Source organism: Hemitrygon akajei, chromosome 27, assembly GCF_048418815.1.
Source record: "Hemitrygon akajei chromosome 27, sHemAka1.3, whole genome shotgun sequence".
In the NCBI taxonomy this organism is placed as follows: Eukaryota; Metazoa; Chordata; class Chondrichthyes; order Myliobatiformes; family Dasyatidae; genus Hemitrygon; species Hemitrygon akajei.
Window position 1 is genome coordinate 5445648 of NC_133150.1, and position 12858 is coordinate 5458505.

Below are 12858 nucleotides of genomic sequence, written 5' to 3' on the forward strand. Positions count from 1 at the left end.
GCATACCCGATGCCGCCAAAAATAAAATTTTAAATTTTGCCGTCCCCTCGAATAAAACTGACACACAGAGATTTGTGGGGCTCCTGGGCTATTGGCGGCAGCATGTACCCCACCTGACCATGCATCTCCGGCCACTCTATAGGATCTCCAGGGAAAAAATCCACATTTCTCCGGGGGCCAGCGGAACAGGTTGCCTTTGATACGGCGAAATTAGCGGTGGAACAAGCCATGCCACTTTCTTCCCGCCAGGTGGGTCTGCCTTTTGAGTTACAGGTCTCAGCGAGCGAGATGGTCGCTGAGTGGGGCCTCTGGCAGAAGACCCCAGGGCGTAGAGTCCCCCTCGGTTTCTGGACTAAGTTCCTACCTGAAGCGGCAGTGCGCTACAGCCCCTTCGAGCGCCAGCTGCTAGCCTGCTACCTGGCGCTCCTCGCCACAGAACACCAAACCAGCACCGACCCTGTCGTCCTTCGCCCCCATCTCCCCATAATGCGATGGGTCAAGTCCCCCGATTCTACCCACAAGGAGGGCCGTGCCCAGAGGTCCCCCATTGTCAAGTGGAAGTGGTACATTGCAGACCGGGCTGAACCCGGTCCTGAAGGGGTCAGCCACCTCCACGAACAAGTCATGGCTTTCCCCCAGTCCCAGGACCCTGCCCCGGACAGCCCCGAGGTACAACCCTCCCCAGCATGTTGGGGTCAACCTTTCGATTCCCTCGACCCCGACAGCAAACTGTGCGCCTGGTTCACAGACGGCTCCGGCGGCTGGAAAGGGGGTAAACAATTTTGTAAAGCGGCAGCACTTAATCCCGCCACGGGTAGAATTTTAACCACCGAGGGAGAGGGGGGTTCCGGTCAACTTGCCGAGCTGGCGGCAGTAGCTCCAAAACACTACCGGACCAGTCCACATCTATACTGACTCCTGGGCAGTAGCTAATGGCATTGCAGTGTGGATGGCCCTGTGGCAAGACATGGGGTGGGAAATACACGGATGTCCCCTCTGGAGACAGCACCACTGGCGTTTCATTTGGGACCAGGCTACCCACAGAAAAATTTCTGTCCACCATGTGGATGCTCATACCCGGAAAGATAATGAAGAGGCAACGTTTAACGCCGCTGTGGACCAGGCTGCCCAAATATCATCTGCCAGCACTTCCACCCCTGACACAGACCCCAGTGCACGAGCTGCGTGGGCACACCGACCCCAGTGCACTAGCTGCGTGGGCACACCGCAAAGGTGGCCACTTGGGGGCCGATGGCACGCGGCGCTGGGCTGAACAATTCGGTGTCACCTTGACACTCGATCAATGTAAAACATCTGTAGATAACTGCCCCATCTGCCAGCTAGTCAAGTCATGGGACTGGCCGATAGGGCCACCGGGCCACATTCTTCGCGGCACGGGAGCGGGTCAGGTATGGCAAAGCGACTATATTGGACCGCTCCCGCGACAGAATAAGAAGCAGTATGTCCTCACGATGGTGGACACATACTCGGATGTCCTGGTGGCGGTGCCCTGTGAGAGGGCCGACCAGAACGGTACCATCAGAGGATTACAGCACCTCTCCTCTCTCTATGGGGTCCCATGGGAGGAACAATCCGATCAGGGCTCACACTTTGCTGGGACCAAAGCCCAGACCTGGGCGGCTGAGGCGGGGATCTCGTGGCTGTTCCATATACCCCACCACCCCCAGGCATCAGGCTTAACTGAAGGAACGAATGGCCTGCTCAAGGAAAAAATCCGCACTCTGACACCCTCTCGCACGCTGCAGGGGTGGCTAAGTGTCCTTCAGCAGGCCGTTGACCAGTTAAACACACGGCCCACTAGCCAAGGGGGATCCCCACTGGCCCGCCATTTGGCACAGTCCCCATCTCCCGACTGGGAATCCACCGAACCCCCCGAGACCGAGGACTCGGGCAGAGTATGGATCTGACAGCCGCAGAGCCTCCCCAGAAAGGGAGAAACTGTCGCGCGCGGTCCAGGGGACACCCGCTGGGTTGCCATTCCGGGCAAATCTGATTTGTCCTGTATACATACCCGGCATTTAACCAGACAGGAATGAGTTTCCTTCTACACCTACCCCCACCCCTCCACCCCCGTCTCCCTCTACAGGACAATGGTGCGACTCCAGTCATATACTATGTTGCGCATGCCAGCTGATTAAGAGTGTCTCTGCATTTACTTAGCTGCTCAAAATTGGTTATTTCTGGTATATGCGATTTTGTTTCACCCTCTTACGTGTGTTGGCTATGTGGTGCGTCTTCCGAGGGGTGGAGTGTATCCAGAGATACCGGCCACGTGACAGATGCACTGCCACCTGGCTGGTCGGAGGACACACCACATGCCAATCAACATTTGGTCCCTCCCAACTAATCAATGCACACCTAAATTATTGGTCACCTTAATTGGATTATCTCACCCAGCCCCATGTCATAAAAGGTGAGATTTGTCCCTGGATCGGACTCTCTTACAGACCACCTCATTGGAGGTAAGTGCATTGATTTATGTTTGGGAAGGTCTATCGTTTGTCCTGGTAAGGGAGCCGCAGCTATCCAAGGTCAAGGGGGATAGCTGTTGTAATGCTTTTCCTTTGTTCTTTGTATGTGTAACTGTACCCTGTCCCCACACCGCTTCCTTTGTATTGTAGTTGCTTGTGTTGACCCAACTTCCCCTTGTAAATAAATTCCTTATTATTAAAACTGTGTGTGTCCAGGCCTCTACTGTTGAGACTCAAAGAACCAGTTATTTCCGTCACAACATCACCACAAGCAAAGAAGCATCCATCATAGGTGGAAAATGGAATATTGCATACCTTAAAAATAATATGCCCAGAATAAAATGAATTTCAGGTTTGCATATGGTGTACTTTAATAATAAAATTTACTTTGAACATCTCATTCAAGTGGCTGTGTGATAGAATAATTGCAAGTGGGTTTCAGAGGATGTGGCTTTGCTGGGTTACTTTGATTCACGATTTATATTCTTGTAACAATTGCAATTTAGGCAACATTTCATTCCTCTGACCTGCTTTAACTCAATCATATCCTAGTTCAAGCAAAAATTAACATTTCATACATTGGCTACAAAACAATTTAACACTTTCCAGGAACAAAAACCATTTCACAACTTGCTGAATAGTGACATCTTCAAATTAAAACTTGTTTTACCATAAAAAGGGCATTCAGTAACATTGTCATTTTGTTTGTCACGCTGAGCACAAATGATGACTCATGTTTTAAGTAGAACCAAATATCATCAAATTATTTAGTTAAAACTATAAAATTTATCAGATTAAATGTATTAGTAAACTGTGTTTAAAATGTAAAGGCACATTCATATACAAACTACTGCATGCTCTATGTTAAGCAGAGTTTGATTTCACAATCGAAGCTTACCCATCAGCTATTTTGCAGAAGTAGTCATAGGCATTTTGTGCATTCAGTGGCAGTCTTGACAACAAATTGTGGAACTCCAGGTCATATCTTCGATTGATGTCATCTCCAATAACAGCAAGTTGCCGGCCTACAAGAGCTGTAGTACTGGTTGTTAAAAGTTAAAAAAAAGGAATGTAACACTGGAAACTCAAATTATGATGCCAAAAGTCTGAAATAAACAACCTGCTGGACAGTTTCAGGATAGGCAGCATTTGTGGATTAGAGGAAAATAGTTACTGTTTCTGGTTAATCACTTTCTCGGAACCAGGGTGGGGAAGAAATTCATTAGTGAAACTCAGCTGTAATCAACAGGGCTTCTATCTATTTATTCTATTTTTCTATTTATGTTCCTGTTCGGTTGAAAGGAAAGATTAAAGGTTTGAAAGCGCCATGGTTTTCAAGGGATATTAGAAACTTGGTTCGAAAAAAGAGGGATGTCTACAATAGATATAGGCAGCATGGAGTAAAGGAATTGCTCGAGGAATATAAAGAATGTAAAAGGAAACTTAAGAAAGAGATTAGAAAAGCTAAAAGAAGTTACGAGTTTGGTTTGGCAAATAAGGTGGAAGTAAATCCGAAAGGCTTCTACAGTTATATTAAAAGCAAGAGGATAGTGAGGGATAAAATTGGTCCCTTAGAGAATCAGGGTGGTCAGCTATGTGTGGAGCCGAGGGAGATGGGAGAGATTTTGAACGATTTCTTCTCTTCGGTTTTCACTAAGGAGAAGGATATCGAATGGTGTAAGGTGTGGGAAACAAGTAAGGAAGTTATGGAACCTATGACAATTAAAGAGGTGGAAGTACTGGCGCTTTTAAGAAATTTAAAAGTGGATAAATCTCCGGGTCCTGACCGGATATTCCCCAGGACCTTGAGGGAAGTTTGTGTAGAGATAGCAGGAGCTCTGACGGAGATCTTTCAGATGTCATTAGAAACGGGGATTGTGCCGGAGGATTGGCGTATTGCTCATGTGGTTCCATTGTTTAAAAAGGGTTCTAGAAGTAAGCCTGGCAATTATAGACCTGTCAGTTTGACATCAGTGGTGGGTAAATTAATGGAAAGTATTCTTAGAGATAGTATTTATAATTATCTGGATAGACAGGATCTGATTAGGAGTAGCCAGCATGGATTTGTGCGTGGAAGGTCATGTTTGACAAACCTTATTGAATTTTTTGAAGTAGTTACGAGGAATGTTGACGAGGGTAAGGCAGTGGATGTAGTCTATATGGACTTCAGCAAGGCCTTTGACAAAGTTCCACATGGAAGGTTAGTTAAGAAGGTTCAGTCGTTAGGTATTAGTGCTGGAGTAATAAAATGGATTCAACAGTGGCTAGATGGGAGATGCCAGAGAGTAGTGGTGGATAATTGTTTATCGGGATGGAGGCCGGTGACTAGCGGGGTGCCTCAGGGATCTGTTTTGGGCCCAATGTTGTTTGTAATATACATAAATGATCTGGATGATGGGGTGGTAAATTGGATTAGTAAGTATGCTGATGATACTAAGGTAGGAGGTGTTGTGGATAATGAGGTGGGTTTTCAAAGCTTGCAGGGAGATTTATGCCGGTTAGAAGAATGGGCTGAACGTTGGCAGATGGAGTTTAATGCTGAGAAGTGTGAGGTTCTACATTTTGGCAGGAATAATCCAAATAGAACATACAGGGTAAATGGTAGGGCATTGAGGAATGCAGTGGAACAGAGAGATCTAGGAATAACAGTGCATAGTTCCCTGAAGGTGGAGTCTCATGTAGATAGGGTGGTGAAGAAGGCTTTTGGAACGCTGGCCTTTATAAATCAGAGCATTGAGTACAGAAGTTGGGATGTAATGTTAAAATTGTACAAGGCATTGGTAAGGCCAAATTTGGAATATTGTGTACAGTTCTGGTCACCGAATTATAGGAAAGATATCAATAAATTAGAGAGAGTGCAGAGACGATTTACTAGGATGTTACCAGGGTTTCAGCACTTAAGTTACAGAGAAAGGTTGAACAAGTTAGGTCTCTATTCATTGGAGCGTAGAAGGTTGAGGGGGGATTTGATCGAGGTATTTAAAATGTTGAGAGGGATAGATAGAGTTGACGTGAATAGGCTGTTTCCATTGAGAGTAGGGGAGATTCAAACGAGAGGACATGATTTGAGAGTTAGGGGGCAAAAGTTTAAGGGAAACACGAGGGGGTATTTCTTTACTCAGAGAGTGATAGCTGTGTGGAATGAGCTTCCTGTAGAAGTAGTAGAGGCCAGATCAGTTGTGTCATTTAAGGTAAAATTGGATAGGTATATGGATAGGAAAGGAGTGGAGGGTTATGGGCTGAGTGCGGGTAAGTGGGACTAGGTGAGATTAAGAGTTCGGCACGGACTAGGAGGGCCGGAATGGCCTGTTTCCGTGCTGTGATTGTTATATGGTTATATGGTTATATGGTTATCTGCATCTGCTCCATGCCTCAAACTTCTGTTCTTAACCCTCCTCTTACCAACAGCAAGGATACTGTCCCACCCACACACTCCAACCTTTACCTTCCACATTGAATGCATCATGATTTAATTTTCACCAAACTGGTACTGGTAACAGACACATCATCTCTTCTTCCAGCATTCTGAAAGGCTCTCTCCTCTGACTTCATGGTTCAATTTTCCATCTCCACCTATACCCATTTGTCCTTCTCACGACACCTGTCCTTTCACCTCTTTCCTGTCATTCAACAACCTAACCTGCCTACCTTAGTGAAGTAGTAGTCTGCTCATTTAATGTATTGCATTTGGTGTGGGAAATAAACCAGAGAGCTGTATAATGGAAAAAAAACACAAACAAAAATTGGGTGACCACTTTGCTCTATTACAGAAACAAAGAAAACCTACAGCACAATACAGGGCCTTCAGCCCACAAAGCTGTGCCAAACATGTCCTTACCTTAGAAATTATCTAGGGTTACCAAGAGTCTTCTATTTATTTGAGCTCCATGTACTTGTCCAGGAGTCTCTTAAAAGAGACTATCGTATCTGCCTCCACCACCATTGCCAGCAGCCCATTCCACGCACTTACCGCTCTCTGCGTAAAAAAATTACCCCTGACATTTCCTCTGTACCTACTTCCAAGCAACTTAAAACGATGCTCTCCCTCGCTAGCCATTTCAGCCCTGGGAAAAAGCCTCTGACTATCCACACAATCAATGCACCTTATACATCTCTATCAGGTCACCTCTCATCCTCCACCGCTCCAAGGAAAAAAGCCCGAGTTCACTCAACCTATTCTCATAAGGCATGCTCCCTAATCCAGGCAACATCCTTATAAATCTCCTCTGCACCCTTTTTATGGTTGTCACATCCTTCCTGTAGTGAGACGACCAGAACTGAGCACAGTCCTCCAAGTGGGGTCTGACCAGAGTCCTATATAGCCACAAAATTACCTCTTGGCTCCTAAATTCAATCTCACGACTGATGAAGGCCAATGCACCATATGCTTTCTTATCCACAGAGTCAACCTGTGCAGCAGCTTTGAGTGTCCTATGGACTCGGACCCCAAGGTCCCTCTGATCCACCACACTGCCAAGAGTCTTACCATTAATACAATATTCTGCCATCATATTTGACCCACCAAAATGAACTACCTCACACTTACCTGCATTGAACTCCATCATGAACTATTCAGCTCATGATTGATCAAGCCTGAGCTTCAAGCTACTTTTCATTCATTCTGAAATTCATTCTAACTTTTTGATCTGGCCTCTTATGCTTGGCTTTGATTCGATAGTGAAGTTCAATGCATGATATCTCATCTTCTGACAAGGCATGTCAACAGCTCTCGGGACTATTTCAAACTCAACAATTTCAGCTGATCAGCATTTTCAGTTGTTATTAGTATTGATCAGTTCTGCCAAATGGTTGGTCTATAATCTTAGCTGTGTTTCTCTCTCAACACCTGACCATTTGGGCATCTTCAGCACTCTATTTTTCCTTGCTGGATTTGCAGCAACTGGTCACCATCTTTCAATTTCTTAACCTACCCATATCTGTTTGCAGAATGAATCCCTTTCACAACTTGCTAACTTGCCTTTGTATCAGCAAATCTAGCTACAGTACATTCAATACCTTCATCCAAGTCATCAACATAGATTATGAATAGTTAATTTCTGTGGTACACTGATGGTCAATCTGAAAATGATCTACAGGTGTCCCCCTCCCCTTTACAAAGGTAGAGCGTTCCTATGAAACCCTTCTTAAGTCAAAATGGTGTAAAGCGAAGAACCATTAATTTATATGGGAAAATTTTTCGTAAAAGCGAAAATCCTCTTTGTAATGCGAAAACAGGTTACTAATGCAGGTCTTTTGTAAAAGTGGTGTAAAGCGAACACTCGTAAAGCGGGGGACACCTGTATTTATTCTTATCATTTTCTATTAATTAGCCATAAGCCTATCCATGCCAATATTATTCGCAAAAAATTATACTCTTAGCTTGAGTTGTCTCTACCCTAATCCCTCTGTCCGGTCCATCCCGCCCTAGCAATAGGAAACAAGTTTGATTTCAATCTTTTCTTTATTTACGTCCAAACATCTGAAATAGATGTTTCTCTTGGTAGACATTGCCCACCCTACTGAGTATATCCAGCATTCATTTTTAACTCCAAGAACCCAAACAAACTGGAGCATTTGGAAGAGATGGAGCACATGCCAAACTATTGACTAAATGAAATCTTGCAATAATTACACAGTCCATTATTCTATTTGCATGCTTTTAAATTAATTTTACAACAGCTTAAATTTTTCACTGAACTCCACAAAATGATCAAAACAAAAACTAAATGAAAATGAGATCCTTTTACTCACTCCATATTAGTTATTCTACCAATATTTCCTTTTTGAAAAAAAATTAGTTTGCTTTAATAAGTTGAACTCAAAGGTCAAGAGGCTGTGGACTTGTCTAAATTAGATTCCCTGCATGCAGTGGAAATGGGTATACTGAGATGAAATATCTTAATGTTCTTCTGGTTTAGATGGGCATTAAAAATGTATTGAAACTGCTTTAGGAAACTTCCAAAGTCAACAGCCATAAAACAGATTAACAGCCAGTGGAGGGAAATGGATTAAGGCAAATCAGTTTGGATTTATTTAGGGAAAATTGTGATAGTATTTTTGATGAAGGTACCTATAGCGTCGATGACAATAATGCATCGAATATGGTGTACATCAACTTCTGAAGCCTTTTGATGAAGTGTTCTCTAATACCTTAGCAGTAAAGTGGTAGGAGCTGGCAATAAAAGGACATTGATATCATATCTACATATCAAAACAGTTATATGGTTGTTTTCTGACTGGAGGAAGATGAATAGTAGCATTTGCCAGGGATTGGCATCAGGATATTTTGGGATGGGGAGGGGGTCTACTGTATATTAATATCAATATTGAGGATGCTTTTATTGTGAATTGTATTCATTTAGCATTTACACCTATATCAAACCTTTAAGTTGACATATTATGCCAACATTTACCTATTAGTAGGCTGATGCATGCCGGTTATCTCTGGATCATCTGGAAGCTCCCCTTGTTCCTCCCTCTCTGTGCAGTACCGGAAGAATACATAACTCCTGAAGACATCTTCGGTCTCATCCACAACATCTAATTCTAGAAGCACAAACAGTACACTGTTGCATTGTAACAGGTGCTGGTTTTATATTTGCTTTTTCAATTATGAGCAGAAAGTCTTTTGACATAAGTCCTTGACTATTGTATTGTTTCACAGCATTTAAAGCAAATAGTAGTTGTATTAAATATAGCTTTTCACAAGACAACAAATTCCTTCATATTCAAATTACTCAGTTTTCCCCAAAGCTGATAATCTGCGCAAAAAACTGCTGACTGGCTATTCAAACAATATTAACGTTCCAATAAGATGTAAATTTAGCCTACACCACCACCTCAGATAGGTACAAGTGATTTTCTAACTCCATTTCAAAAGGAATATTTCAGGCATTTTTGGTCAACAGTTGTCATTAAATAACCCCAAAACAGAGCTAGCCTTAATCGCATTAGTTGCAAGACCTTTTGTGCAGAATTTAAGCTGCTATATTTCTTATGCTACATTAGTAACTACACTTCAAAAGCACTTTGACTGTAAAGCATACTGGAACAGCTTAACAGGATAGTCACAACAGAAATGCAACCTTCTTTTATGATCCTTCTGTTGGTACACTTAATCTTTAAATAGGCACAATTCCATGAAGTTGATGTACATGACATGTCCTGACCTCCTAAGATTATTAGATAAATTGCACAATAGAATTTCTGTAATGAAACTGATGATAAATGGATCCAGAGAGTTAAGATCCTGTAAAACGTTTGAGAAATAAACTTCAATTATGTTATAACTCTTGTATCTCATTAACATTTTGTATGAACTTTGAGAAATCTCATGTTGGAATTGGTTTATTATTGTCACATTTACAAGATAGAGTGAAAAGCTGGTCTTGCATACTGCTCATAGATTAATTCATGAAAATAATAATAATGTAGAATAAAGTAAAATAGCTACATAAAAAGTACTGTGCTGGTCAAAAACAGCTGTCCAGCTCAGAAATATATCCTTGATCCATGGTCCATACCAAACACTATTGCCCTTCAACATTAATCCAATTTGCTAGCAAATGGTCTGTAACCTTCTCTGCCTTGGCAATTCAAATATTCATCCAGATCAGGTGTTAAACATAGAACAATACAGCACAGTACAGACCCTTTGGCCTACAATGTTGTGTTGACCCTTAAGCTCTGTCTCCCATATAACCCCCCACCTTAAATTCCTCCATATACCTGTCTAGTAGTCTCTTAAATTTCACTAGTGTATCTGCCTCCACCACTGACTCAGGCAGTGCATTCCACGCACCAACCACTCTCTGAGTGAAAAACCTTCCTCTAATATCCCCCTTGAACTTCCCTCCCCTTACCTTAAAGCCATGTCCTCTTGTATTGAGCAGTGGTGTCCTGGGGAAGAGGCACTGGCTGTCCACTCTATCTATTCCTCTTAATATCTTGTATACCTCTATCATGTCTCCTCTCATCCTCCTTCTCTTCAAAGAGTAAAGACCTAGCTCCCTTAATCTCTGATCATAATGCATACTCAGTGTTGGCGCATGGCCTAGTGGATAAGGCATCGGTCTAGTGATCTGAAGGTCACTGGTTCGAGCCTCAGCTGAGGCAGCATGTTGTGTCCTTGAGCAAGGCACTTAACAATACATTGCTCTGTGACGACACTGGTGCCAAGCTGCTCGGGTCCTAGTGCCCTTCCCCTGGACAACATCGGTGGTGTGGAGAGGGGAAGGCTTGCAACTGCCGGTCTGCCATACAACCCTGCCCAGGCCTGCGCCCTGGAAACCTTCCAAGGTGCAAATCCATGGTCTCACGAGACTAACAGATGCCTATAATGCATACTCTCTAAACCAGGCAGCATCCTAGCAAATCTCCTCCTAGTAAATCTCCTCTGTACCATTTCCAATGCTTCAACATCCTTCAACAACCAGAACTGGGGACAGTACTCCAAGTGGGGCCTAACCAGAGTTTTATAGAGCTGCATCATTCCCCGCGACTCTTAAACTCTATCCCTCGACTTATGAAAGCTAACACCCCATAAGCTTTCTTAACTACCCTATCTACCTGTGAGGCAACTTTCAGGGATCTGTGGACATGTACCCCCAGATCCCTCTGCTCCTCCACACTCCCAAGTATCCTGCCATTTACTTTGTACTCTGCCTTGGAGTTTGTCCTTCCGAAGTGTACCACTTCACATTTCTCTGGGTTGAACTCCATCTGCCACTTCTCAGCCCACTTCTGCATCCTATCAATGTCTCTCTGCAATCTTCGACAATCCTCAACACTATCCACAACACCACCAACCTTTGTGTCGTCTGCAAACTTGCCAACCCACCCTTCTACCCCCACATCCAGGTCGTTAATAAAAATCACAAAAAGTAGAGGTCCCAGAACCAATCCTTGTGAGACACCACTAGTCACAACCCTCCAATCCAAATGTACTCCCTCCAACACGACCCTCTGCTTTCTGCAGGCAAGCCAATTCTAAATCCACCTGGTCAAACTTCCCTGGATCCCATGCCTTCTGACTTTCTGAATAAGCCAACTGTGTGGTACCTGTCAAATGCCTTACTAAAATCCATGGGATCACATCCACTGCACTACCCTCATCTATATGCCTGGTCACCTCCTCAAAGAACTCTATCAGGCTTGTTAGGCACGATCTGCCCTTCACAAAGCCATGCTGACTGTCCCTGATCAGACCATGATTCTCTAAATGCCCACAAATTCTATCTCTAAGAATCTTTTCCAACAGCTTTCCCACCATAGATGTAAGGTTCACTGGTCTATAATTACCCGGTCTATCCCTACTACCTTTTTTGAACAAGGGGACAACATTCACCTCCCTCCAATCCTCCGGTACCATTCCTGTGGACAACAAGGACATAAAGATCCTAGCCAGAGGCTCAGCAATCACTTCCCTCACCTCGTGGAGCAGTCTGGGGAATATTCCGTCAGGCCCCGGGGACTTATCTGTCCTAATGTATTTTAACAACTCCTATCAACATGCTCCAGAACATCAACCTCACTCATATTGTCCTCACCATCATCAAATTCCTTCTCATTGGTGAATACCGAAGTGAAGTATTCATTGAGGACTTGCTCACTTCCACAGCCTCCAGGCACATCTTCCCACCTTTATCTCTAATCTGTCCTATCTTCACTATGTCAAACTTTTGTTTTTCACATAATTGAAGAATGCCTTGGGGTTTTCCTTTACCCTACTCGCCAAGGCCTTCTCATCCCCCTTCTTGCTCTCCTCAGCCCCTTCTTAAGCTCCTTTTTTGCTACCCTATATTCCTCAATAAACTCATCTGATCCTTGCTTCCTAAACCTCACGTATGCTGCTTTCTTACATCTGACTAGATTCTCCACCTCACTTGTCACCCATGGTTCCTTCACCCTACCATTCTTTATCTTCCTCACCAAGACAAATTTATCCCTAACATCCTGCAAGAGATCCCTAAACATCGACCACATGTCCATGGTACATTTCCCTGCAAAAACATCATCCCAATCCACACCCACAAGTTCTAGCCTTATAGCCTCATAATTTGCCCTTCCCCTTTAATAATTTTCCTGTCCTCTCTGATTCTATCCTTTTCCATGACAATGCTAAAGGTCAGGGAGCAGTGATCACTGTCCCCCAGATGCTCACCCACTGACAGATCTGTGACCTGACCCAGTTCGTTACCCAATACTAGATCTAGTATGGTATTCCCCCTAGTCGGCCTGTCAACATACTGTGACAGGAATCCATCCTGGACACACTTAACAAACTCTGCCCCATCTAAACCCTTGGAACTAATCAAGTGCCAATCAATATTAGGGAAGTTAAAGTCACCCATGATAACAACCCTGT

The 12858-nt window shown here is 43.8% G+C and overlaps 1 protein-coding gene across 2 annotated transcripts in view; it reads right to left on the bottom strand.

Moving 5' to 3' along the window:
• Positions 1-12858, bottom strand: part of LOC140717098 (bcl-2 homologous antagonist/killer-like) — a 111615-nt gene that overhangs the window by 17210 nt on the left and 81547 nt on the right. For both annotated transcript variants that reach the window (XM_073030310.1, XM_073030309.1), the window contains exons 3-4: positions 8906-9038; positions 3391-3534 (exon numbers count right to left, since the gene is read on the bottom strand). In XM_073030310.1, the coding sequence (XP_072886411.1) occupies positions 3391-3534; positions 8906-9038 (277 nt within the window). The remainder of the gene's footprint in view (positions 1-3390; positions 3535-8905; positions 9039-12858) is intronic.